The 27222-nt window shown below is 49.2% G+C and overlaps 1 protein-coding gene across 1 annotated transcript in view; it reads left to right on the top strand.

Moving 5' to 3' along the window:
• The window catches only part of CTNNBL1 (catenin beta like 1), a 123341-nt gene that overhangs the window by 57941 nt on the left and 38178 nt on the right, over positions 1–27222 (top strand). The window contains exon 11 of the mRNA XM_056844487.1: positions 16015–16196. Coding sequence (XP_056700465.1) covers positions 16015–16196 — 182 coding nt within the window. The remainder of the gene's footprint in view (positions 1–16014; positions 16197–27222) is intronic.

The following is a 27222-nucleotide window of genomic DNA, read 5'->3' as shown; positions in this document are numbered from 1 at the left end:
ATGGTGCTGCTGCAGTCGTCTTGCTTATGGGCTTCCTAGAGGCACCTGGTTGAGCCACTGTGTGAACAGACTGCTGGACATGGTGGGACTAGGTCTGATCCAGCAGGGCTGTCCTTATGGATGCCCTCTTCCCGGTCTTCTTGTGCAGCAAGAGGAGGAGGGCCAAATAACTCGTTTAGGGAGGGGGACCCACCTCAGGAGAAGAACATGTGGAAGAATGTTACCCGCAGAAATAGGAAAGTCAGGAGACATTCCGTTCCTCTGCTGCTTAGCAATCGGTTTCAAAAACCTCCCTATAGATGCTGAGCCTGGATCATTGGACCAAAGGTTCAGCGCCCAGTCCTCTCTGGTCTCTCAAGTCCATGTGGATGACAGGACTCAAACTTCTGCTCCCCAATGTAGGAATAGGCGAGTGTTGGTGTTGGTTATTGGGGATTCCCTACTGAGAGGGGTAGAGGGTGAAGTGTGTCGACCGGACTTGTTGTCTCGAGAGGTGTGTTGTCTGCCGGGAGCGCATATCCGGGATGTGACGGAAAGTCTGGATAGAGTTGTTAGACTCACAGATCATTATCCCTTCCTTCTTATTCATGTGGGAACAAACGATACTGCCTGGCACAGCCCAGAAAGTATTAAAAGGGACTATACAGCTTTGGGTAAAAAGGTGAAGGAACTGGGAGCACAGGTTGTGTTTTCGTCGGTTCTTCCTGTAGTAGGATGCGGATTGGGAAGAGAACGAAAAATTCTGGAAAGAAATGAGTGGCTGCGTTAATGGTGTCGCCAGGATAGGTTTGGTTTTTTGGACCGTGGCTTACGCTACCTGGATAATGCTCTTCTATCGGGAGATGGTTTGCACCTCTCAAAGGTGGGTAAAAATGTGTTTGGCCACAGCCTTGCAAGCCTGATAAGGAGGGCTTTAAACTAAATCTTCCGGGGGAGCGATACGTAAATTTAAAGCCTCAAGTGAGGACAATAATTGCAAATATAGATCTGAATGATTTGCAGAGGGTAGCACATACACAAGGAAAGACAGTTCAAAAACGTAACAATGGGAGGGAGACAATCTTAAATAAGCTGCCAAGAAGAAGGACCTGTGGTCTAAGGTGTCTCTACGCTAATGCTCAGAGCATGGGAAATAAGCAAGATGAACTAGAACTTTTAATAGCAAAAAGCAAATATGATGTAATAGGCATTACGGAAACCTGGTGGGACGAGTCTCATGATTGGAATGTATTAATTGAAGGGTATAACCTATTTTGGAGAAATAGACCAAATCGGAAGGTGGGAGGGGTAACATTATACATTAGGGATGATTACACCTGCGAGGAGATCCAGGACTTAAACGCTGGAACCCAGCTTGAAACCATCTGGGTAAAAATTAAGGGAGAGAAAAATAGTGATGTCATTGTGGGGGTATATTACAGACCCCCAAGCCAAACTGAAGAGTTAGATAATGCTTTCCTGGAACAGATGTCCAAACATTCAAAAAAGAAAGATGTAGTAGTAATGGGAAATTTCAATTATCCTGACATCTGTTGGAAGGCTAACTCTGCCAAAACAACTAGGTCCGACAAATTCCTCACTTCCCTTGCAGACAACTTCATAGTCCAAAAAGTAGAAGAAACGACAAGGGGAACAGCCATTTTGGATCTGATCTTAACCAGTTATGATGACTTGGTTTATGGGGTAGAAGGAGTGGGATCTTTAAATGGGAGTGACCATGTTCTCCTGGAGTTTGTTATACAGCAGAAAGGAGAAGCAAGAAATAGTCAAACATGTACCCTAGACTTTAAGAAAGCTGATCTCAATAAATTTAGGGAACTACTGGGTGTGATCCCGTGGGTGAGAATATTGAATGAGAAGGGAGTACATGAAGGATGGGAAATTCTTAAAAGGGAGATATTGAAGGTGCAATTTCAGTCAATTCCCATGAGGAGAAAAAAAGGTAGAGGTTTGAAGAAACCAGGGTGGATGACTAAAGAACTTTTGGTTGAGATAGGATTTAAGAAGGGCATGTACAAGAAATGGAAAAAGGGAGAAACCAACAAAGAGGAATTCAAACAAGTAGCCGGCACATGTAGGGAGAAAGTCAGGAAGGTTAAAGAGCAGAATGAGCTCCGGCTAGCCAGGGAAGTTAAAAACAACAAAAAAGGGTTTTTTGGTTATGTCCATAACAAAAGGAAGATCAAGGTAATGATCGGGTCATTGCATGGAGAGGATGGTGAGTTATTAACAGGGGAGGCAGAAAAGGCAGAATTACTTAACTCCTTTTTTGTATCAGTCTTCTCCCAAAAGGGGAATAGTGCTCAACCTGGGAATAATGGAGCAGAGGATGCAATAGGGGAATTACAGCATAGTATAGACACTGAGATAATACAGGAATACCTGGCTACTCTTAATGAATTCAAGTCTCTGGGGGTGGACGAACTGTATCCAAGGGTGTTAAAAGAACTGGCTGAAGCGATTTCAGAACCACTGGCAATAATCTTTGAGAATTCATGGAGAACAGGAGAGGTTCCAGCAGACTGGAGGAGGGCAAATGTGGTCCCCATCTTTAAAGGGGGGGGGGAAGAAATCCCAAACAATTATCGCCTAGTCACCCTGACATCAATGCCAGGTAAAATACTAGAGCAGATAATTAAACAGACGGTCTGTAAGCACTTAGAAAGAAATGTTGTGATCACTGACAGTCAACATAGGTTTCTCAAAAGCAGGTCATGCCAAACTAATCTCATGTCTTTTTTTGAAAGAGTGACAAGTACGGTAGATGAAGGGAATGCTGTAGATGTAGTGTACTGTGAGCCCTTGATTTTGGTAAACCCTTTGATAAAGTCCCCCATGATCTTCTTGAAACAAAGCTAGTAAAATGCGGGCTGGACACTGCTACTGTTAGATGGATTGGGAATTGGTTGACCAACCGAACCCAAAGGGTGCTCATTAATGGCACAACTTCATCCTAGAGAGGAGTGACTAGTGGGGTACCACAGGGGTCTGTCCTGGGACCGGTACTATATAATATAATATAATCCCAACTTCACATATACACTGATGGGTTCTGTGCTGGCAGCAACAGACCAAGAAAGGGATCTTGGGGTGGTAGTGGATAGCTCAAGGAAGATGTCAACCCAGTGTGCGGCTGCTGTAAAAAAGGCAAATTCCATGCTGGCCATAATTAGACGAGGAATAGAGAATAAAACTGCTGATATCCTACTGCCCTTGTACAAATCTATGGTGATTCCACACTTGGAATACTGTGTGCAGTTCTGGTCACCACACCTAAAAAAGGATATTACAGAGCTTGAGAAGGTGCAGAAAAGAGCAACCAAAATGATTAGGGGACTAGAGCAACTGTCCTATGGAGAGCGTTTAAGACGCTTAGGGCTGTTTAGCTTGGAAAGAAGGCTGAGGGGAGACATGATAGAGGTCTATAAAATTATGCATGGTTTGGAGAGAGTGGACAGGGAGAAGTTTTTCTCCCTCTCCCATAATACTAGAACACGGGGTCATCTGCTAAAGCTGGAGGATGAGAGATTCAAAATAGATAAAAGGAAGTATTTTTTCACACAACGCATAGTGAAATTGTGGAACTCCCTGCCCCAGGATGTGTTGATGGCTGCCAGCTTGGAGGGCTTTAAGAGGGGAGTGGACGTATTCATGGAGGAGAGGGGTATTTATGGCTGTTAGTTAGAATGGATACTAGTCATGCTGCATACCTATTCTCTCTAGTATCAGAGGAGCATGCCTATTATTTTGGGTGTGGTGGAACACAGGCAGGATGGTGCTGCTGCACTCGTCTTGTTAGTGGCTTCCTAGAGGCACCTGGTTGGGCACTGTGTGAACAGACTGTTGGACTTGATGGGCCTTGGTCTGATCCAGCAGGGCCTTTCTTATGTTCTTATGTATGAGGGCGACCAGAATGGGCACAGGTCTGGAATCCATGCCCTATGAGGAGAGACTTAGGGAATTGGGTTTGTTTAGTTTGGAGAAGAGAAGGTTAAGAGGAGACATGATAGCCATGTTTAAATGTTTGAAGGGATGTCATGTTGATGAGGGAACTAGCTTGTTCTCTGTTGCTCCAGAGACTAGAACACGGAGTAATGGATTTAAACTAAGAGTAAAGCTATTCCACCTAAACCTTAGGAAGAACTTCCTGACGGTGAGGGCTGTTCGACGGTGAATGTGCTGTCTCGGAGGGTGGTGGAGTCCCCGTCTTCGGAGGTCTTTAAACAGAGGCTAGATGGCCATATGTTGGGAGTGCTTTGATCGTGGGATCCTGCATGAACACATGAAGCTGCCTTATACTGAATCAGACCCTCCTCGGTCAATCAAAGTCAGTATTGTCTGCTCAGACTGGCAGCGGGTCTTTCACATCACCTACTTGCCTGCTTGCCTACTGGCGGGGGGGAGGGTTGGGGTCACTGGGGATGTGGGGGGAGGTAGTTATTAATTTCCTGCATTGTGCAGGGGGTTGGACTAGATGACCCTGGTGGTCCCTTCCAACTGCATGATTCTATTCTAAATTGAACTGCCCTTCCCCAGAACCCTGTGCTGAAAGGACTTTCTCTGGCCTTGAGCTGCATGTCGGGGAGAGAGGATGCTTCCCTGCCACCCAAGACTGGGTGGTGAGTAGCAGCATGCAACTGAGTAAATAACCAGTAACGTGGATTGATCCAAGAGGGGTGCTGCTTTGTCGTTAAGGCGAACAAGAGCCAAGTGTCAGAGCTCTGAAAGCTCAGGCAAGAGGGGAGCTCTCCCTGCCTCCTGGATCCCCCGTCCTTTTCTCCTCTGCATGCTAAGCTGCTCTGCTAGTCTTGCAAAACTAATTACCTGGAGTCCTGGAGCCAGATGGGTGGGACCTTGCATTTCAATGCTTTTTAAATGGCTTTCTCTCCTGTTCCAGGCTGTGCTTGTTTACCAGCCTCCTCTCCCCCTAGTCCCAGCTGGCAGATAATGACAGGGAGGCAACGTCCCCCTGCCTTGGAAAGGAGCTCTGAAGGACAAAGAGTGAAGCAGCAGGGGCAACAGCCGGGGTTCTTGAGCTGCAGGGGCTGCCCCGAAAAAGCAGGGCTTCCTCCTCCACCACCTCTGTGAGTGGGTAAGGGTTGGGGGCCAGCAGTGGGGCGAGGCTGGATGCTGCTCCTACGGACATTTGTCCTGGCTGTCTGCCGATGGGGTGGCTTGCACATGAGCTGTTTGGCGTAGCTTGGGACATGAATCTCAGAATACTCAAAGCTGGGGGGGGCGGGGCAGACCTCTTCCCCTTCAGTGACAGAAGCGAAGCAGGATATGCGGCTTGAGCCGGGACCATTTCGCTGTGTGTCGAGGGCCCAGACACTCTCCGGCAGCGGCAGCTCCATCCCAGAACCCTCTTCACATAGCACATAGTTAAATGGTGGAACTCCCTGCCCCAGGATGTGGTGATGGCTGCCAACTTGGAAGGCTTTAAGAGGGGAGTGGATGTGTTTGTGGAGGGGAGGGCTTTCATGGCTACTAGTCAAAATGGATACTAGTCATGATGCATACCTCTTCTCTCCAGGATCAGAGGAGCTCAGAGGAGCATTTCAAATATATTAGGTGCTGTGAAACACAGTCAGGATGGTGCTGCTGCAGTCGTCTTGCATGTGGTCTTCCTGGAGGCACCTGGTTGGCCACTGTGTGAACAGACTGCTGGACTGGATGGGACTAGGTCTGATCCAGCAGGGCTCTTCTGGTGTTCGCTCGTTGGCTTCTCTGGGTTGCAGCAGGGCTGGGGGAAGAGTCTCGTGTCTCCTTGTATAGATTTTGGAATGCCAGTGCAAGCAGCCAGAGGCCCCTCTGCTCCTGACGCCTGGGAGAGAATGAAGACAGCCCCGTTCCTTGGGGCCAGTGTGTCCTAGCCCAGGGGCGGAGGCACATTGAGATTCCAAGCGGCCAGCAGGGCATGTGAGCAGACTCAGTTGCAAGTTGGTGGTCTCCAATAGAGGTTTAGAAATGTCACATCCAATTAATGTCTCTCGCCGAGCACAATTCAATTCCTTCTCCGATCAGGAGCTGCCTGAGGCAGGAAAAAAACCGGAGGCTTCTTCTAACGTGGGGAGGGGGGATTGCCTTGACAGGTCCCTTCTGAACGCTGACATGGGGCTTATTGCTCCAGCGCTGTGGAAGAGAAGACCCCCCTCTTTCTCAAAGGGTCACTGATTAAGGGCTCTCCTGTTACGTGGCAAGTGGGGACTGAGCTTGCCTCTGCGGTTTCAGGGGGGGGCACGTGTGACAATGGAAAAATGGATTGGAAAAAGGGTTCGGGAATCCCTACACAATGATCAAATCCATTTGCACTGGTTTTCCCTTTGCTGAATGAGCAGGGGTGGAGGTGGGCACAGCCCAGGCATACTGAAACCAAGAAAAAAGTCTGGGCCGGAGCAGGTGGCAGAATTGCCTTCAGCAGCCCTAGTCAAGCCTCTTTTCCTTTTTTTAACTTCTTTCTTTCAATCAAAACGGGAGAAAAGAAGAGAGATGAAAAATCCTAAGTCGTGATCTCTCTTGTTTTCCTTTCTCATCGACTGGTTAAAAACTCAAAATTAGTGTGTTATCTACTGAAACTGCCTTTTATTAGCAGCTTCCTGCTGTGGTTACCTAGCAGAGTCAGAGGCTCCCCTGTCTGCTTTCCTTCTCTGCTATTTCTGCACGCGGCCTCTTTTGGCCTCTCTCCCTGGGCTTCTGAGCTTCGGTCCCCTTCTTCGTCCGAACCTCCTTGGGGCCGTGGGTTGGTATTGGTGGGGACTTCCCTGCAGTGGGAGCCTCTCAGGGTGCCCCCTCGACCTCCTTCCAGGACCACTGCCAGGCGCCCAAGCAGGGGCCAGCGGGGGAATTCCTGCCTGGCCAGCCATTGGTCTGTTGATCGCTATAATTTCAAGGTGACCAGGTGTGACTTTCATGGGTGTTGGCAGAACCGACGCTTGGATTGTAGTGAGTTTGGATTGTAGTGAGAGCCAGCGTGGTTAAGAGCGGTGGTTTTGAGCGGTGGACTCTGATCTGGAGGACTGGGTTTGATTCCCCACTCCTCCACAGGAGCGGCACAGGCTAATCTGGTGAACTGGATTGGTTTCCTTGCTCCTTCACACGAAGCCAGCTGGGAGACCTGGGGCTAGTCACAGCTCTCTTACAGCTCTCTCAGCCCCACCTACCTCACAGGGTGTCTGTTGTGGGGAGGGGAAGTGGAGGTGATTGTAAGCCAGTTTGAGTCTCCCTTAAGTGGTAGAGAAATTTGGCATATAAAAACCTACTCTTCCTCCTCCTCCCCCTGATCACTGCAGTGGGGCTGCTGTTGTGAGCCTGGTGCGGGGTGGAAGTTTGCTGCTCTTCATTGTTGGAATCATAAGAGTTGAAAGGGGCCATCTAGTCCAACCCCTTGCTCAATGCAGGATCAGCCTAGAGCAGGGGTCGGCAAACTCATTAGTCAAAAGAGCCAAATATCAACAGTACAACGATTGAGATTTCTTTTGAGAGCCACATTTCTTAAACTTAAACTATATAGGTAGGTACACTGTTTATTAACTTAATAAACTTTAATTAAAGTTTTAAGTCTTAATTAAACTATAGGTACACTGAATAAAACTTGATATCTTACTTAATAGTGATCTTATTTATTGATAAAAATTAAATTGTAAGTCCCTGCCATTTCCCCCTCCCCGTCCGGAGTCCTCGTCTGGAGGCCTGGTCAACCACCATAAAAGCCTATTGGTAGACCTGTCCTCTGGCTGAGTCCCATTGGGAGGCCAGGTCTACCCATTGGCTTTCTTGGCAGTAGACCTGGCCTCCGGAGGCCCATAGAAGCCAATTGGTAGAGCTGGCCTCTGAAGGGGGACTTTTTCCCCTCCTCGGAGTCCAGGTCTACCGCCAAGAAAGCCAGTGGGTAGACATGGCCTCCCAATGGGACTCAGCCGGAGGCCAGGTCTACCAAAGGAAGCCCGCCCAACAGCTGATAGGCGGGGGGGGGCAGAAACCGCCAAGCTGCCCGCCCAGCAATCATGCAGCCAGAGGGGAGGGGAGGCTTAGCCTCCCAACCATTGAGGGCAAGGGAAAGGGGGCCCCGGCCATTCTCCACGGTGTGAGGGGGGGAGAGACAGCGCGCGCCCACTCTCTCTCTCTCTCTCTCAGGCGTGCTGGCTCCGCAGCCCGGCTGCCGGCGCAAGCGGGCGCAAGAGCAGGGGCTCTGAACCAAGTTTGGAGAGCCGCACTCAACAGGCCAAAGAGCCGCATGCGGCTCTGGAGCCGCAGTTTTGAGACCCCTGGCCTAGAGCATCCCTGACAAGTCTTTGTCCAGCCGCTGCTTCAAGACTGCCAGTGAGAGGGAGCTCACCTCCTCCCTAGGCAGCCTATTCCTCTGCTGAACTAGTCTTAGTGTAAAAATTATTTTCCTAACATTCAGCCGGTATCTTTCCGCCCGCAATTTAAACCCATTGATCATCCTCGTCGCTCTCCTCTGCACCCGTTCCATTCTGCCCACATCCTTTTTGAAGTGAGGCCTCCAGAACTGCACACAGGACTCCATGTGCAGCCTGGCCAATGTGGTGTAGAGTGATGTTCCGGTCTCTCATTAGCTCCTTCTGGTGGTTTTTTTTTCCACTTGCGGTCCCCGCCGCTGCCTCTGAGATTGGTCAAGGGAAGAATCTTCACTCTGCCTGCGATCTGCACGCAAGTTAAATTAAAGTATGTTTCCCACCTTTCTCCCCACAGCGGGACTCTGGGCGGATGACACAATCAGTTAAAACCATGGTATTTAAAACAGACAAGCAAAACCAAAACACTTCCAGTAAAAATCAGCAAAAACAGCAGCAAACCACAACTGGGCCCTCATATAGATAACATTGCAATTTACAAACCTTGCATGGGCCCAAAAAGTTCTCTTAAAAAGCCTCTTTCTGCCTCTCTGGGATACCAGCAAGTTAGAACCATTCCTGAGAGCCCGCGTGGTGTAGTGGTTAAGAGCAGTTGTTTGGAGTGGTGGAGTCTGTTCTGGAGAACTGGTTTTAATTCCCCACTTTTTTCACATGAGCAGTAGAGGCTAATTTGGTGAACTGGGATGGTTTCCGCGCTTCTACTACCTTGGACTAGTCACAGATCTCTTAGAGCTCTCAGTCCCACCTACCTCACAGGGTGTCTGTGGTGGGAAGGGGAAGGGAAGGTGATTGTAAGCTGGTTTGATTCTCCCTTAAGTGGTAGAGAAAGTCGGCATATAAAAACCAACTCTTCTTCTTCTCCTTCCTTTCTTCCAGGCAGTTGTTGGGCAGTGTAGGGGCCACCACTGAAAAGGCTCACACAGGAGATGTGGATCGGGTGAACTTGTGACTCAGCGGCAGGCACACATCCCTGGTATTATGGTCTGCCAGGTACTTAACGGCCTCCTGAGCTTGGGTAGGCAGCAACCGATGGCTGCCTTCCGTGTGGGTCTGCTGGAGAATCGCCTCGTGGATTGCGTAGGCGTAGCGGGGGACACTCGCTCTTGGCCTTCTTACTGCCTGACCCCGTCTTCATTTGAGGTTCCCAGTCTGTTCGTATCTGAATTAGTTCTCAGCTAAAAGATACTTCAATAAGCCCAAGATGAGACTAAGATAAACTGCCTATCCTCCAGTAGAATAAATATTTCAAATAAAATCAACCCGAGACAGTCCAGTCAAACAGCTATTGATCCCTAAAAGCCTGAACTTAAACCCAATGAATATTCCAGGGATCAGCTCTCTGCATCCTACCTAAATGCTGATCAATATGCAATTACACTTCCCCCGAAAACAGTCCTTAAGTTCTCCAGCCAAAACCTGAACTTTATTTTTCAGCCTTTTATTATTTTGACTCTCAAGGTGGAGTGGAAACTGAGGGGAGGGGGTTACTTTTAACAAATGTTGAAATATCTGTGTTCTTCTTCTCATTGGACTTTTCTCCAGCGCTCTGCTGTGCGGAGTTGAAAGATAACCTGTACCGTGTTATCTCCTAATGCCTCGAAGCCCAGGCTCTTAAAACGCACGATCTCATTAGGCATTTAAATTGATCGTACCATTGAAACTGTAAATGTGAAGCTGCAATATGATAGGGAAGAAAGCCTATATTGTAGACTTGGCTTTGCAGGGGATTTGTGTAGAACTGTTGCCTCTTTCTTCTGAAACACGCAGAAGGGATGGAGGGAGTTAACAGAGGCTGATCCTGCATTGAGCAGGGGGTAGATGGCCTGTATGGATTAGATGGCCTGTATGGCCCCTTCCAACTCTGATTGTAGGATTCTAGAGGAGAGCAGCTTTGGAAGAAAATGGCCCTTAAAGATGCTCACGGAGTTTGGCATTGGCGCAGGAGTGGGGTGGAGGGGTCCCCCTAAGAACTGTAAATGCTATATTTTAAGTTTGGTTTGGGTTTTACTTGAAATTATATTCTGGAAATACCCAGTGATAGAGCAAAGTGCTGTCAGGTTGCGGCTGACTTATGGCGGTCCCGGAGTGTTTTCAAGGCAAGAGACAAACAGAGGTGTTTGCTATTGCCTATCTCTGTGTAGCAACCCTGGACTTCCTTGGTGGTATCCCATCAGAGTACTAACCAGGGCAGTTAGCTTAGTTCAGCTTCTGAGATCTGGCGAGATCTAGCTAACCTGAGCCGTTCTGGGCCATCCAGGTCTGGACAGACGAACAGAGGTGGTTTCCCATTGCCTGCCTCTGCATAGTCGTGGCAGACTTATGGCAGTCTTGTAGGGTTTTCAAGGCAAGAGACAAACAGGTGTTTGCTATTGCCTATTTCTGTGTAGCAACCCTAGACTTCCATCGAAGTATTGGCCAGGGCCAACCCTGCTTAGCTTCCAAGATCTGACGAGATCAGGCTAGCCTGGGCCAAGCAGGTCAGGGCAGAAATACCCATAACTGCTTCAGTTATGGATCATTTTGATCTGGTTACCCCAATGGATGCTGACAGGATCTTGGGATCACTTGTACTTTGGATCCTTGTCCATCCTGGTTACTGAAATCATGTAGTGATCACATCAGTGAATCCCCGGTGTCCATCATAAGTCAGTCACTAATTCAGGGCACTTTTCCTTTGTCACTGAAACCCGCAGTCATCCACCTGCTAATTAAGGAATGTTAAGGAACTGATCCGGCATGGTTAGCTTGCGAGGGAACGCTCGCAGAGGCTGCGCTGGCCTTGAGTTCTGCATTGTGTTGGAAAGCCTCAGAAGAGGCAGCCAAGATTTGCTCCACTCTTTCTGCCTCCCCTTTGTTCCTCTCATCTGTTTGTGTTCCAATTCAGGCATCCCCGTGGCTGATCTTTCAATTTATGTTTTCAGAATTTTGTCTCTCAGAATGAGACGCCCCCTTGAACAAATTGGGAGTTAACGCTTTGCCGAATGAAGTTCTGTCAGCTGTAGAATGCCTGCTCCCCGCATCTGTGTGGTTGGCATGGCTGGCAGACAGCAGGGTTTTGGAGGAGCATTTTGCAAGGGCGGGTGTTTTGTTCCTTCCTGCACCTGCCATTGGCAGCAGCCAAGAAAAAAGCAGAAAATCTTGCTGGATTTGCTTTGCAACCTCCTGTCCTGCATTTCCCTTGGATGCCAGCTCTGTTGCCACACACAGGAAAGGAAAACCACTGGAATGTAAGAAAGGAGGCGCTGGGTGGTGATGCTCTTGAAAACCCCTGTGCTAAAAGATCTGCACTGGTTACCCATCTGTTTACAGGCACAATTAGGAGTTCTGGTTCTTACCTTTGAGGCCCTAAACAGCTTGGGGCCAGGGTACCTGAAGGACCATCTCCTCCCATACTGTCCAGCCTGCCAGTTAAGATCTGCCTCTCAAACTCTGGTGTGGTGAAGTGGTTAAGAGCGGTAGTTTGGAGCGGTGAACTCTGATCTGGAGGACCAGGTTTGATTCCCCACTCCTCCCCATGAAGCCTGCTGGGTGACCTTGGGCTAGTCAGCCCCACCTACCTCACAGGGTGTCTGTTGTAGGGAGAGGAAGGGAAGGTGATTGTAAGCCAGTTTGATTCTTCCTTAAGTGGTAGAGAAAGTTGTCATATAAAAACCAACTCTTCTTCTTCTCTCTATGCCCCCGCCGTCAGAGACCGCAGGTGGCGACTGGAGACGGGGCCTTTTCCATGGTGGCGCCATGCTTCTGGAACTCTCTCCCCCTCGATGCTTGCCTGTTGTAGGGGAAGGAGCATGACTCAATGGCTGAGCATCTGCTTGGCATGCAGAAGGTCCCAGGTCCCATTCCCGGCATCTCCAGTTAAAAAGGACCAGGCAGTAGGCGATGTGGAAGACCTCAGCCTGAGACAGTGGAGAGCCTCTGCCAGTCTGAGAAGACCATACTTTAGCCTCTACTTCTCATGTGGAGGAGTGGGGAATCAAACCTGGTTCTCCAGATTAGAATCCACCTCTCCAAACCACCGCTCTTAACCACTACACCACACTGGCTCTCCATGGGCTCTCCATGGCTGCTAGTCAAAATGGATACCAGTCATGATGCATATCTATTCTTTCCAGTCTCAGAGGGACAGGGAGGGGGCATTCTTTCCAGTCTCAGAGGAGCATTGTATTGGGTGCTTTGGAACACCGACAATGCTGCTGCAGTCGTCCTGTTTGTGGGCTTCCCAGAGGCACCTGCTTGGCCACTGTGTGAACAGACTGCTGGACTTGATGGGCCTGGGTCTGATCCAGCAGGGCTGTTCTTATGTCCTTTAATATTCAGAAAGACGTTGGTAAGAAAGGAGGCAGCAGTTTTCTCTGCTGAGGCTAGTGCAAGAAGCAGTGGGTTGAGATGGGGTGGGGAGAGAGAGAGAGAGAGAGAGAGAGATGCAAGTTAACCACTGAACAAGGAGGACTGATGGATGGTTTTGTGGCTGACGGGTCTCTCACCTACACTGGTCTCTTCTGTGGACTTTGAAATGGGGAGACTTTGGTGCTTGTGCCTCGATGGTCTGGAGGGCATGCGGTTTTCATGTACTGGTGAGATGTGACTGGCAGTGCGCTGATTGCATGCTTCCGGATATACACCTTTTGTTGTGTTCAGCATGTGTCCAAGACTGCCGTGCCCACTCTTTGATTTAGCCCGAAGAGGGTTGCAGCGGTGGATCCAGCTGATGGTGGAGGGGGGGAGAACCAACTCCCACAGAGGCTTCCGAGAAGGCCTGGCCAGATGTCTTCTTGGAGGTTTTTGGGGTGCAGCTACCAGGCCCTTCCCAGTGTGGTGATTTCAAAGGGGAGGGGAGGGAAGGAGTGCAGGCAGAACTTTGCCGGATTGCAGGAGCTCTCCTGGCGCACGGTAGAGATTCGTTGCAAGAGCTGAGTTCTAAATGAGTCAAAAGGTGAAGGGGCTGATTCTTCGTGATTTGAGGCAGTGGGCAGAAATGGTGTGTGGGTGGCAGGCGCCGGTTCTTTTTGCACCTGTGGATGAAATGGAGAAGAGGTTTTGGAGGTGAACTGCCAACAGCTCTCCCCTGCCAGTGGCGATTCATGCCAGTCACTCTTGCGAGAGAGTCCCTCCCCTTGCCTTTCTTGCACAAGCTCGATTGCTCTTTGGACCAAGGCTTTTCGGGCAGAGCATCTGAGATGTGCTGGTTCTTCCCCATAATCCTTCTCTCCAGCCAGCAATGTTAGGTCTCCACAAAGAGACAATCTGCAGTTGGAAGGCAAATTATGCAGCAGGTGTGTGTATTCTTCTTCTATATGGGTTGGTCCTCTGGAGGTCTGTTCCTTTTAGTTTTCATGCCACAGGAGTAGAGAAGTAACGTTTTTGGAAATTTCGAAGCTATGGGAAAAAACAGGGTCCCCTCTTTTTGGAGGGTGGTGGTAGAGGGGATCAACATTTTGGGAAAAACTTTAAATATATGCAGTACTTACTTTCTTATCAAACCGAGACATCTTTTACTGATTTAAAAACGCAAGACATCATTTGTAATTTAATTAGCATATAGCATTGTACTGTTTGGCATATATATGTGATAATGCATGTAATTTAAAAGTGTAAATGTCTTTCTTTTCAATAAGAAAAATTGCAAGTATACCCAGTACTTGAGAAAGAGTTGCAAACTGCCAAAATCCTGGGCTACCATAGTATGGTGTATCTTTTTTTTTCTTGCCATTGGAGAGGTGGAAAAAGCAAACGTTGAAGGTAGAAAATACATTTTGCAGTAAGGAAGAGAAAGTGTATTATTTGGATGGGAACACTCTCATTCAGTAATGAGGTAGGACTACCAGCATAATTGGATATTAAATTAAACTTTATAACATTGAAATCACTGAAGTCTTTAATAATGTATTGTCGTTAAGGACATAATAATTGCAGAAAACAATTCTTGATAACGTTGCATGTCTACAGTGAGAATTGGCATTATCCAAAGTTGTAGATTACCTTATATAAAAAATTTTCATACTATAATTTTTGAGTAAAACCTTGTTTTTCATTTCACTCATGCCTAAGGGGGTGGGGGATGACAGGTTCCCCCACCCCTGGTGTCTCCCAGAATTTCCCTGTTTTTCCACTGGGAAAATTGAACTAGTCCTCAGAGTTCTTTATACTATACAGTGTGGGAATGTGAATGTGAAAAACCTTGCTATAAGAAGCATTACACTCGTTCTAACAGAGCAAAAGAATTCATAGAAGATTTTTTCAGCACTTCCGCCTAATAATCCCTTATGAACCCACTCGACCATTATGGGCTTCTTCAGAGGCTCTGCTTATTCGGGGACCCGTGGCTTCTGATGTTAGGCAGGTGGCAGCCCAGGAGAGGGCCTTCTTGGCCGTGGCAGCAAAGCTCTGGAAGTCTCTCCCAAGGGGGATTTGTACATCCCCTTCTGTTCCTCCAGCAGGTGAAGACCTCTTTTGTTTCGTCTGGCGTTCCCTCAGTGATCCTTCCTTCCTAACCAATGCTTTTATTGTCGAAGGCTTTCACGGTCAGAGTTCATTGGTTCTTGTAGGTTATCCGGGCTGTGTGACCGTGGTCTTGGTATTTTCTTTCCTGACGTTTCGCCCGCAGCTGTGGCAGGCATCTTCAGAGACACTGAAGATGTCTCGAGACACTGTCCTTCAGATGTCTTCGAGACACTGTCCTTCAGTGTTACTCCTCTGAAGATGCCTGCCACAGCTGCTGGCGAAACGTCAGGAAAGAAAATACCAAGACCACGGTTACACAGCCCGGATAACCTACAAGAACTAATGTTTTTATGTTTCGTATATGTTTAAGCTCTGTATTTTTAATTCTTCTCAAAATTGTTTTAATGAAGCATGTTTAGGAGGGGGGTTGATGTCATTGGTTTTATAATGTAGCAAGTGGGGACCTGCAAGAAACTGGCGGGGAGGGGGCATTACCCCCACCTTTGTTTCCTCCCCTCTCCCCCTAGTTCTCTGCCTCTCGCTCTCCATCCTGCCACCCCTTCTCTCTCTTTCCCTCCCCATCTCTCTCTTTCCGCCCCACTACCCCAATTATCTCTTTCTGCCACATTGCCCCAGCACTCCCTTTCTCTCCCCCCGCCCCCACACACAGCCCCACTCTGGCAGGCTCGCTAGGAGCCATGGCCAGGCCTCGTTCCCCACCACCACAGCTCTGCCGTCTCCAGCTCACTCTCCCCACTGACTCAGTAGGGAGGGTTTGGGGGGATTTAAACCCCCCTCCCATTAAAAAAAATAATCAGATTTTTCTGCAGAACCACGAGTCTGCAGAAAAACCTGTTGGGGGGAGTGTGCCCCCATCTGCGGATTTAGCTATCCGGGGCAAAGGGCCCAGTTGAGAAACAGATATATAGATTTTATCTTGTATGTTTTAAATTGTTAGCTGCCTCGGTGGCCCTTGTAAAGGCAGAAAAGTGGGATATAAACTTTGCAGATAATAATGAATAATAAAAACTCAGCCACTCTTTTATCCTTCCATGCTGCTGTCAGAAAAGGGAGGGCGTCTCTCCCAGGGAGTTCCAGGCTGATCAGGGGCTAGAACCGGGTCTCCTCGGTCCTAGTCCTGCAGCACCTTGGCCCGCTCTTCCACACCGACCCCCATTAACAAAGTCTTCTTTCACAGGGAAAAGAAAATCTCCAGAAGCAGCGCCTTGAAAGTGCTGGATCACGCTATGATTGGGCCGGAGGGAGCAGACAACTGCCACAAATTCGTGGACATCCTTGGCCTGAGGACCATCTTCCCACTCTTCATGAAGTCTCCAAAGAAAATCAAGAAGGTCGGCTCCTCGGAGAAGGAGCACGAAGGTAGGATTGAATGGAAGCCGGCCTCCTAGGGAAGGGGCACTCCCCAATCTCCCGAGCATCATCCCCCCGCCCCTGCCCTGGTGGCTCAGAATGCATAAAGAGTCTTGCGCAGTCAGCATGCACAAGGACGCTCCGCTCGTTCCCGGCGACTCCTCGCCAGCCCAACTACCGGCAGGGTGGTTAATTAGCTCTTGCATCTGCGTATGCGCGCCTGTCGTTTGAAGTTGTCTCTTTGATGCCAAACTCTTTTGAAAAGAGTAATGAGCCAACTGCAAATGTCACCTCCAAAGCAGCGTTTTTTTCCCTGGCTCCGAGCAGTGAAGTGTGACGCGAACATCAGGCATCACAGGCGCCAACGGGTTGTGGCTGCTGCTCCTCCTTCCCTCGGCTTCCCTCTTGCCCGCCCTCTCGCCAAGCGGTTCTGTGCTTGGCAGAGATCTGTGGACTCCGCTTGACCTGACCTGCCGATTTGGGCACGGTAGCTCTCTTTTGTGTAGCGCGGTTGGATTGTAGACGCTTCATCTCTCTTTATCTGCTGCTCGGGAGGCTCGTTGCAGTGGGCCGAAGCCAAGATGGGGTTTGCAGATAAGGAACAGGCGTGAGGCTCTGGGGTATGCCTTGGGACCTGGTTGGCTACTGCCTTTTGGCACTTCTGAAAACGTTGTCTCCCCAAAGCACCTCTTGGACTGGGTGTGTGTGTGATTGTCTGCTGCTGCTGCTGTGTCTATTTTATGTAAAACATTTGTTAGCTGCCTTTTTTCCTTACAGAGCTCAAGGCGGCTTGCAGTATAAATAAAATACTTAAAATGGAGTATATAATAATAATAATTAAAAAAAACACATTAAAATCACAATTTAGGACCACCTGATGGGGCGGGGCCCCAGTGTCCCAAACACTGTATGTGCAGCGGAGGGTGCCTGGTGGCAGCTGGAAACTTGCCTTGCCAAAGGCGTCATCAAATATTATAGGGTGTGTGTGTGTGTGTGTGTGTGTGAAGTGCCATCAAGTCGCAGTGAAATAATGGCAACCCCAATAAGGGGTTTTCAAGGCAAGTGAGAAGCAGAGGGGAGGGGCCGTGGCTCAGTGGTAGAGCATCTGCTTGGCATGCAGAAGGTCCCAGGTTCAATCCCCGGCATCTCCAGTTAAAGGGACTAGGCTTGGGAGGTGATGTGAAAGACCTCAGCCTGAGACCCTGGAGAGCCGCTGTCAGTCTGAGTAGACAATACTGACTTTGATGGACCAAGGGTCTGATTCAGTATAAGGAAGCTTCATGTGTTCAGAGGTGGTTTGCCATTGCCTTCTTCTGCAGAGCCTTCCTTGGTGGTCTCCCATCCAAGTACCGACCCTGCTTGGCTTCTGAGATGTGATGAGATCGGGCTATACCATTTTGCCTTTACTTTATAAGATGAGGCTTCTCTGAATAATATTATGCTGGCATTCCTCTTCGTATGCTGCCGTTAACTCCAAAGGGATTTACAAGGCATGCACAGGAGGTGTTTCCACAGGGGATCCTCACAATGACCCTGTGAAGGATTGATAAGGCAGAGAAAGAATGTCTGGCCCAGCATTGCCCTGTGAGCTCCGTGGCCCTTCAGGGGCTGGATTTTGGTTTCCCCGGTTACAGACCCCATCTCCAACCCCTGGACCACTCTTGCGCTTGATGAAGTGTCTTGCTTGCATTGAGCTGAGCACGGCTCATGGGAGGCAAATCCCCAGATCGTGCTTTCCTTCTCCTTGAGGAAGGGCACCCTTCTCCAAATGCGGAGGGTGTCTAATTTCCTGTTAAATAACCAGTGCTGTACAGAGGCCAACTGGAAATGGGCATTCGTTGGAGGAGGCAGGGATGGCCATGGGACACGAGCGTTTCAGGCAGTCGTTCCGCCTGAGCCCCTGAACCCTGAGGAAAGCTGCTGCACTAAAAGTGTTGCCGTCCAACCTGCAAGGGGGGCCGTGAAGCTGCACAGATCCGCCTGTCTGGTGTGCCTCAGGTAGAGGCCCATCTGATGTTCTTCAGGAGCCCTTCAGAACATAAGAAAGGCCCTGCTGGATCAGACCCAGGCCCATAAAGTCCAGCAGTCTGTTCACACAGTGGCCAACCAGGTGCCTCGCGGAAGCCCACAAACAAGACATTGACTGCAGCAGCCCCATCCTGCCTGTGTTCCACAGCACCCCATATAATAGGCCTGCTCCTCTGATCCTGGAGAGAATAGGGATGCATCATGACTAGCATCCATTTTAACTAATAGCCATGAATACCCCTCTCGTCCATGAACATGTCCACTCCCCTCTTAAAGCCTTCCAAGTTGGCAGCCATCACCACATCCTGGGCCAGGGAGTTCCACAATTTAACTATGCCCCTTGGTTAGGGGGTGTTCCCATCAGTGGTTCTGATATAGGACCATGAGCCTCCTTTGTGGCAGAGGATACCACTGGCCCGGGAGTCCCTTGTAATGGAACGAGCCCCTGGTGCGCCAGAGGCCCTCCTCCCCCTAACCCCAACTTTGTCTGCTGCAGCCATTCTCGACATGGGAACCAACTCGACACTGTAAACAGGGAGCCTGATTGATTGGGAGAAGCTGAGCTGAGGGGCGGGGAGAGAACATGGGGTTACTGGATTTCCAGGCTCTGGGCTTGCCTGCCTCTTACTTGGTGATTCCTGGAAGTGGGCTGGGGGGTTTGGCAGACAGGCCAGAGGTGGCTTTGGTAGAGACTTGACACAGTATCAGCATCTTGGTTTTTTTAGTTTTCTTTGTTTTGTATCAGTGGGCAGGTGAGCGATTGACTTTCCTGCAGGCCCAATTAGTGGAGACGTTCTGGAGATCTCTCCAGGGTCTGTCCAGCCCGTTGTGTCGGAAGAGGGGCTGCGTGTGTTGAGTTGCTGTGTGTCTCCGAGCCTCTATCCCTTGAGCCTTGCTGGGCGTCTCACACATACATGAAGCTGCCTTCTGCTGAATCAGACCCTCGGTCCATCAAGGACAGTCTTGTCTACTCTGACTGGCAGCGGCTCTCCAGGGTCTCAAGAGGAGGGTCTTTCACATCACGTGATCATTTTAACACCGGGAATTATACCAGGGATATTTTGCATGCCAAGCAGATGCTCTTCCATCGCTCTTCTGCTGATAGGTACACATCCCTGCAGGCCTTCAGTGGCTCAGAGGCATCTCTTGGGATATAGTTTCTGAAGTCCCCCATTCGCACTGTGCACTACCAAGTAGGCCACACGTGTGGCTGGCCCCTATGGTTGCCATCCTCCAGCTGGGGCCTGAAGATCTCCCGGAATTACAACTGATCTCCAGATGACAGAGATCTGGAGAAAATGGCAGCTTTGGAGGGTGGTTTCCATGGCATTATACTCACCTGAGGTCCCGCCTCAGGCTCCACCCCCCAAAAAATCTCCAGGAATTTCCAGCCAGGAGTTGACGACTGTAGCTCTCGCCATCTCTGTAGTTTGAGCACTGGCTAATTGATATGTGGGCTGAGCCTCAGACCGACACTCTGAGTGTCAATGAAGCCATGATGATACTTGAGTAGGAATGTGGATATTGTTTGTTGTGAGGGGCTTATTGCCACCTTGATTGCTCTCTTTAAGGATTTGGAGGGCAGGGAGCAGAGGATAGGACTCGCAATAATGGGTTTAAATTGCGGCCGGAGAGGTACCAGCTGGATATTGGGGGGGGGGGGGGCGGGATTTACAGTAAGAGTTGTTCAGCAGTTCAACATCAAGAGATGTCCTGAATCAGAATGGAAACACTGTCTGGAGACTCATTCCCACACTCTCCATCCATACCTCGCAGCCGCTTCTTGTGGGTGGCAGCCAAGAGAGCAGGGAATGACCTCCTCCTAAGGTGCCACGCTTCCCAGTGTATGTGCGGGGTCGGGGCGTGCGTTTTGGTTCCCAGCGCAGCCCAGAACGTTCTGGTCTGTCTCCATCGTAAGCAGGACACCCCGTGCCCTTGATTGTGCTCGAGGTGACCGAAGTCATCTTTCCCCAGTCCTTCAACCACATTTTGTCATCATCTGAATGACAACAATTGTGTGTGTGCGTGTTAAGTGCCGTCAAGTCGCTTCCGACTCATGGCGAAAGTATGAATGAAAGTCCTCCAAAATGTCCTATCTTTGACAGCCTTGCTCAGATCTTGCAAATTGAGGGCCGTGGCTTCCTTTATTGAGTCCATCCATCTCTTGGTTCTTCCTCTTTTCCTGCTGCCCTCAACTTTTTCTAGCATGACTGTCTTTTCCAGTGACTCTGGTCTTCTCATAATGTGACCTAAATATGATAGCCTCAGATTAGACAACAATTACAAAATGATAAAAGTGCCGTTGTGGCATTAAAAACCGGGTTCGGGTTAAGTAACTGAACGGTTAGCTTAAATAACCTTTTGGGCATTTCTGGGTTTTTTGGGGTGGCAACCAAAATGAGAGATGCAAGATCTGAAAAAAATAGAATTGAAACCTTTTCCCCCGGGGCTTTCTTTGTGGGGTGGACATTTTGCAAAAATTGAAATACAAGCAATTCTTACTTTCCTATCAAACCTTATTTTACTATTTTAACAGCATAAATGCATTATTTATTACTTGTTTAGCTTATAAAATTGTACTGCTTGGCATGTTTATGGAATTTGAAAGTATAAATGGCTTAGTTGTCTACAAGCGAAACTGCATATATTTGAGGGAGCTGCAATTTGCTACTACCTTAGCACATGTATCTTGAGAGGTCGGAGGAAATAGTTCAAACAAGAAAAACAGATTTTACAAGAAAAAAAGGAAAGTTTATTATTTGGACAGAACCAGTCACAGTTGAACTAGCTACATATTTGGGTATCCAGTTAAACGATATGACACGCAAAGTATAGAACTGTTTAGTAGCATATTATCAACAAATACCATAGTATGTTGTTTTAGCCAGCTTCGTATCTCTGGTGAGGGCAGAGAGCCAGGATATCATTTCTGTAAATAAATAAATACTTTGGGCAACAATTATTTGCATTGAAACAGTAAACCTATCACTGACGATGTCGTATATGCCTGCAGAATATACGCCGACATTATCTTTCTCTAATGCTCTGTGGATTGTCTTACGTTAAAATATTCATGCGCCACATGCTGTCTTTAAAAAGCATTTCACTCATTCTGAAAGAGAGAGTATTCCATAGGAGCTTTTATATTGCTCCCTACAGTTCCCCCCATTTTATCATCGGAAAAATTGGGAGAAGTTATGTAGGGCGGGGGAAATTCTTTCCAGGCCTTCAAACCTATAATAAGTTGAACTTCTGACTTCAGATTTTTGCGTGAGTCTTGTTTCTACGTTTGATTGCAGATGAATGAAAGTACTTTTGATACGGCTGGGTGCAGATGCTGTGAAAATGGGTGTGCGGATTGGCCAGAGACCAGCCGTCCATTTAGGGTTGCCAGCCCCACGTTGAGAAATTCGTAGGGATTTGGGGCAGGGCCTGGGAACTGTGGAGTTTGGGGAGGGGACGGAACTCACATGGATCTCTCCAGGATCAGAGGAGCAGGCCTATTATACTAGGTGTTGTGGAGCACAGACAGGATAAATGCTGCTGCAGTTTTCTTGTTTGTGGGCTTCCTAGAGGCACCTGGTTGGCCACCGTGTGAACAGACTGCTGGACTTGATGGGCCTGGGTATGACCCAGCAGGGCCTTTCTTATGATTTGATGCCATATGCTCAAAACCTACCGTTTTCTTCAGGGGAGGATGATATCTGAAGTCTAGAGATGGCTTGCGATTCCAGGCCCCACCTGGAGGTTGGCAACCCTAGCTACATTGCTTCCTCCTGGATGCTGGGGCCAGGCGCACACGGCAGAACCCCAGTACCCCTTCTGGAGGGGAGGAGGAGGTGGGATCAGAGACACAGGAAGACAGGGAGGAGCTGGCTCCCTCTCACCCCACCCTCTTGCCACCAAGTTAGGATTGCCAGGTCCCTCTTTGCCATTGGTGGTAGCTTTTTGGAGCGGAGCCTGAGGAGGATGGGGTTTGGGGAGGGGAGGGACTTCAATGCCATAGAGTCCAATTGCTAAAGCGGCCCTTTTCTCCAGGGGAACTGATCTCTATCAGCTGGAGATCAGTTGTAATAGCAGGAGATCTCCTGCCACCACCTGGAGGTTGGCAACCCTAGACACGCTTGCAAACACACTTTTGCGTTTATGACTCTCTTTCCATACATCTCACTTTTCTCACCAGTGCAGACTCAAAGTGGCTTTTAGAAACTGGGTCTCCCCTTCTCCATTTCCTCACAACAACAGCCCTCTGAGGTAGGCCAGGCTGAGATTGTTTGTGAGGGGCCCAAGGTCTCCCAACGAGCTTCCGTGGCAGAAGGGGGGATTCGAACCCGATGGGTGAGCCGGGATCCTGGTCCACCACCCCATCCACTACACCACACTGGGGTGTCGGGGAAGGAACTTCTTGGGGTGACGGGGCAGGGAGGAATTGTTGGGAGGGAGGGCTTCGGCCCCGCTCAACCCGCCACTTCTCTGACCCACAGGTGCCCCTCTGGAATTGGCCTTTCTTGCATGAGAAGCGGGGCCAGGGAGGCAGTTCACGGCGGCTCTACGGGCCTGCCACCCCCTCCTATTCACCGGGAAGCTTCAGAGAGGACTTTTTTTCCTGCCTGGCTATAAAGCCTTAAACAGTCGATGCCGTTTAAATTAAAGAATGGCGTTAAGCTGTTCTTTAACGAGTGCTTTGTGTTAAGCAAGGATTAAAATGTGTGCCTTGATGGCTATTTCTCCTTCCTGTTGAGCAAAGGCTGCTCTGGGTCTCCTCCGCCAGCCCTGCCTGACACCCCGCAGAAAGGGGCCCTTCTTGGCTCTCTCTCTTCGCACTCATCACTTAATCTCCCTGTTGCGTTCTGCGCGCACTGAAATGAGCTTCCGAGCACTCTCTGCTTTCTGTAAAAGGAATAATGCAAAATGATTAGAGGTGGGTTTTCTTTCAGCCCGTCTTTGTAGTGTTTAAGGCTGTGAGTTGTGTGGGAAATCCCTCTGTCTAGTTTAGTCTTGCCTGCTCTGACTGGCAGCAGCTCTCCAGGGTCTCATGCAGACAAAGACCCTTCCCAAGATCCTTTGAACGGGAGATGCTTTAGCTGGTCCCAGCACCTTCAGCTTCTGAGCTCGGGCCCTGCGCTGCGATGCATTTGCATTGATTTTTCTCTATTTTATTTTTAGCCCTCTCTGCTTCCTGGCACAGCCACTAGTTTCACTCTGTGCTTGTGCGTATGGTCTTTGTGCCTCCAAGGGTTGTGCACTGGCCACTAGAAAGGTCCCACAAAGGAACTTCAGTAACGGCTTTGAAAAAGCTGATTGGGAGTCCAGTAGCACCTTTTGAGACCAACAAGATTTGTGGGGGGGTGGGGGTGGATAAGCTTTTGAGAGTCAACCATCTGGTATCTGATGAAGAGAGCCAGTGTGGTGTAGTGGCCAGGAGTGGTGGGCTCTAATCTGATGTACCGGATTGGTTTCCCCGCTCCTCCACATGAAGCCTGCTGGGTGACCTTGGGCTAGTCACAGTTCTCTCAGAACTCTCTCAGCCCCACCTACCTCACAGGATGTCTGTTGTGGGGCGGGAAGGGAAGGTGATTGTAAGCCAATTTGATTCTTCCTTAAGTGATAGAGAAAGTCAGCTTATAAAAACCAACCCGATGGGTCTTTTCCTTCTCCTCCTCTTCTACCTCCACCTCCTGGTCTCTGGGGCACTCCTGGACTCGAATCTCGCTGTACTACTGCAGACCAACATGGCTACCCACTGAGATGGCGTTGAAAAGGGAAGGCCCTCCGCCAGGATTCCTGGGCTTCTGTCCCGGCTTGTCCTTTGAAAGGCAGACACTCTGCAGAGGCCCCATGAGCTGCCCCAGCTGCTGTTGGGGGGGGGGGGGTTGGCCTGCTGCTGAACTTGGCCTTCAGTTTCCTTGGGGGCATCCAGAGACAGTAACGACAGGTTAATACACGGCAGGCTTTTGACAGGAGATTTGTAAGAATTCACTCGCTGGATTCATGTACGTGATCCTTGTCGCAAAGGGGTTTTTATTCTTAAAGCAGAAGCCGTGACTCATTCGGGTCGCTCTCCGGAACAAGCTGCCTTGGAAACGTCGCAGATTTGGTGGATGGTTCCTTCAACCCATAGACTGGCAGAGAGCGGGCCTGGCCTGTACGTAGTGACTTCTCTGCATGCCGGGAAGGGTCTCTGTGGTAGCAGAATGCCTGGAGGCTGTTCATTCAGTGCCTAAGGACATAAGAAACTGGCCCTGCTGGATCACACCAAGAAGGCCCATCGAGTCCAGCAGTCTGTTCACACCGTGGCCAACCAGGGGCCTCCAGGAAGCCCACAAACAAACTTGTGCCAGATTTGTGCCAGCGATGAGTAGGAGCACCAAGGGCACAGGCATCTCCTCTTTGTTTCATTAGTGTTTCACAGGAGGGCTTCCTGGCAGGGCACAGGGTAGAGACATCATCGTGCTCGCTAGGGTATGTCTCCAGTCCGTGATAATGAGGGGGCGTCCTTGTGCTGCTGACTGACATAGCAGCCAGGCAGGCATCTGTCTGTCTTAATGGTCCATTAACTTGGGAGGATAATTATGCCAGTCTGGGTGACAGGCAAGAAAGTTGTGGTTACCAGCTGTGCGTTTGCTGTGCAAGCTGGCCAGAGAGGCAGTCTCGATGCAGAAGGTCACTGCATGAGAGTTTCCCAAATGGGTTCCCCTCTTCCGCAAAGGGTTTGCTTGCAGGCAGGCCTGTGAAGTAGCCCCCCCCCCCCCCAAGTCAGATGAGATCTCCTTGGAGGGGCATTCCCAGAGCAGGTTTTGGCAAGCAAAGCCAAGCATGGTGCAGTGGTTAAGAGCAGTGGACTCTGATCTGAAGTACCGGGTTTGATTCCTCACTCCTCCACATGAGCGGCAGAGGCTAATCTGGTGAACCAGGTTGGTTTCCCCACTCCTACACATTAAGCCAGCTGGGTGACCTTGGGTTAGTCACTGCTCTCTCAGCCCCACCTACCTCACAGGGTGTCTGTTGTGGGGAGGGGAAGGGAAAGTGGTTGTAAGCCTGTTTGATTCTTCCTTAAGTGGTAGAGAAAGTTGGCATATAAAAACCTACTCTTCTTTTTATTTATTTTATATATTTATTTACAAAATTTGTATCCTGCCTTTCTGTTCTAACGAGGGCCTCCCAAGGTGGCTAACAAGTTAAGACATACATCATGAAATCACATTTTAATACAACTAAAACTACCCCCCCCCAAAAAAAAACACAGAGAGAGAGAGATATACATCATTAAAACAATTTAAAAACCGAGTTCAAATACATACAAAATATTAAAAAGGCAATTAAAATGTTGGTTAGGAAGGAAGGGTCATTGAGAGAATCCCAAACAAAACAAAACAAAATTGTTAACTCGCTGGCATAAGATGACAACTGAGGGGGGGGGGGCAGACTAATCTCTCAGGGGGTGCCACGACCAAGAAGGACCTGTCCTGCGTTCCCACTTGCCTAGTCTCAAGGCGGGAACACCCAAAGCAGGGAGTCATAGAACCATAGAGTTGGAAGGGACCACCAGGGTCATCTAGTCCAACCCCCTGCACAATGCAGGAAATTAACAACTACCTCCCCCACCCCACATCCCCAGTGACCCCAACCCTCCCCCCGCCATGCAGGATCCCACAATCAAAGCACTCCCGACAAATGACCATCTAGCCTCTGCTTAAAGACCTCCAAAGATGGGGACTCCACCACCCTCCAAGGCAGTGCATTCCACCGTCAAACAGCCCTCACCATCAGAAAGTTCTTCCTAATGTTTAGGTGGAATCACTTTTCTATTAGTTTAAATCCTCCGAGTCCTAGTCCCTGGAGCAACGGAGAACAAAACAAGCTAGTTCCCTCATCAACATGACATCCCTTCAAATATTTAAACATGGCTATTATGTGTCCCCTCAACCTTCTCTTCTCCAAACTAAACAAACCCTACTCCCGAAGTCTCTCCTCATAGGGCATGGATTCCAGACCTTTGACCATTCTAGTCGCCCACCTCTGGACACGCTACAACTTGTCAACATCCTTCTGAAATTGTGGAGCCCAAAACTGGACACAGTATTCCAAGTGAGGTCTGACCAATGCAGAGTACAGTGGTAGTATTACTTCCCTTGATCTAGGCACAATACTCCTATTGATGCAGCCCAGACTTGTATTGGCCTTCTTAGCCGCCATATCACACTGTTGACTCATGCTCAGTTTGTGGTCCACTAAGACTCCCAGATCTCTTTCACATGTACTGTTGTCAAGCCAACTCTCTCCTATCCTGTACCTTATGTTGTTTCTGCCTAGGGTGAAGTACTTTACACTTCTCCCTATTGAAATCCATTTTACATCTGCAAATCTGATTAGCATGCTCTCTGTTCCATCATCCAAGTCATTTATAAAAATATTAGATAGTACCGGTCCCAGGACAGACCCCTGTGGTACCCCACTGGTCATTCCTCTCCAGGATGAAGTTGTGCCATTAATGAGCACCCTTTGGGTTCCATTTGTCAACCAATTCCCAATCCACCTAACAGTATCCAGCCCACATTTTACTAGCTTTGTTTCAAGAAGATCATGGGGACTTTATCAAAGGCTTTACTGAAATCAAGGTACACTACATCTACAGCATTCCCTTCAGCTACCATACTTGTCACTGCTGGGTCTGCAGATGGCTCCATCCTCACCTTGGCATGTGCTGCCACCCTGCCTTCTCCCCACACCTGGAAGGTGTCCGGGTGGAGTGGGAGGGACTGCTTAGGTTCGGGTTAGTTTTCTTCATCCTCAGGAGCCACTGCAGGGGCGCATGGCCCATGACTAGCATGAACGGGGCTCCCCACGGGTAGTGCCGCCACGATTCGCCTTTGGGGATCTGTTCCTGGTGGACGCAGCAGAACCGGCCTAATTTCTCCCCCCTCCTCTCGAAAGGAAGGCAAGGGGGCACTCTTTTCTGAATCTGCAAGTGGAGTCTTTCTCCCTAGCGGCCAGAATCCAGGAGAGC

This window comes from Euleptes europaea, chromosome 2 (genome assembly GCF_029931775.1).
Source record: "Euleptes europaea isolate rEulEur1 chromosome 2, rEulEur1.hap1, whole genome shotgun sequence".
Lineage (NCBI taxonomy): Eukaryota > Metazoa > Chordata > Lepidosauria > Squamata > Sphaerodactylidae > Euleptes > Euleptes europaea.
The sequence above is the reverse complement of the archived record's forward strand: the minus strand, read 5'-3'. Positions and strand labels throughout refer to the sequence as shown.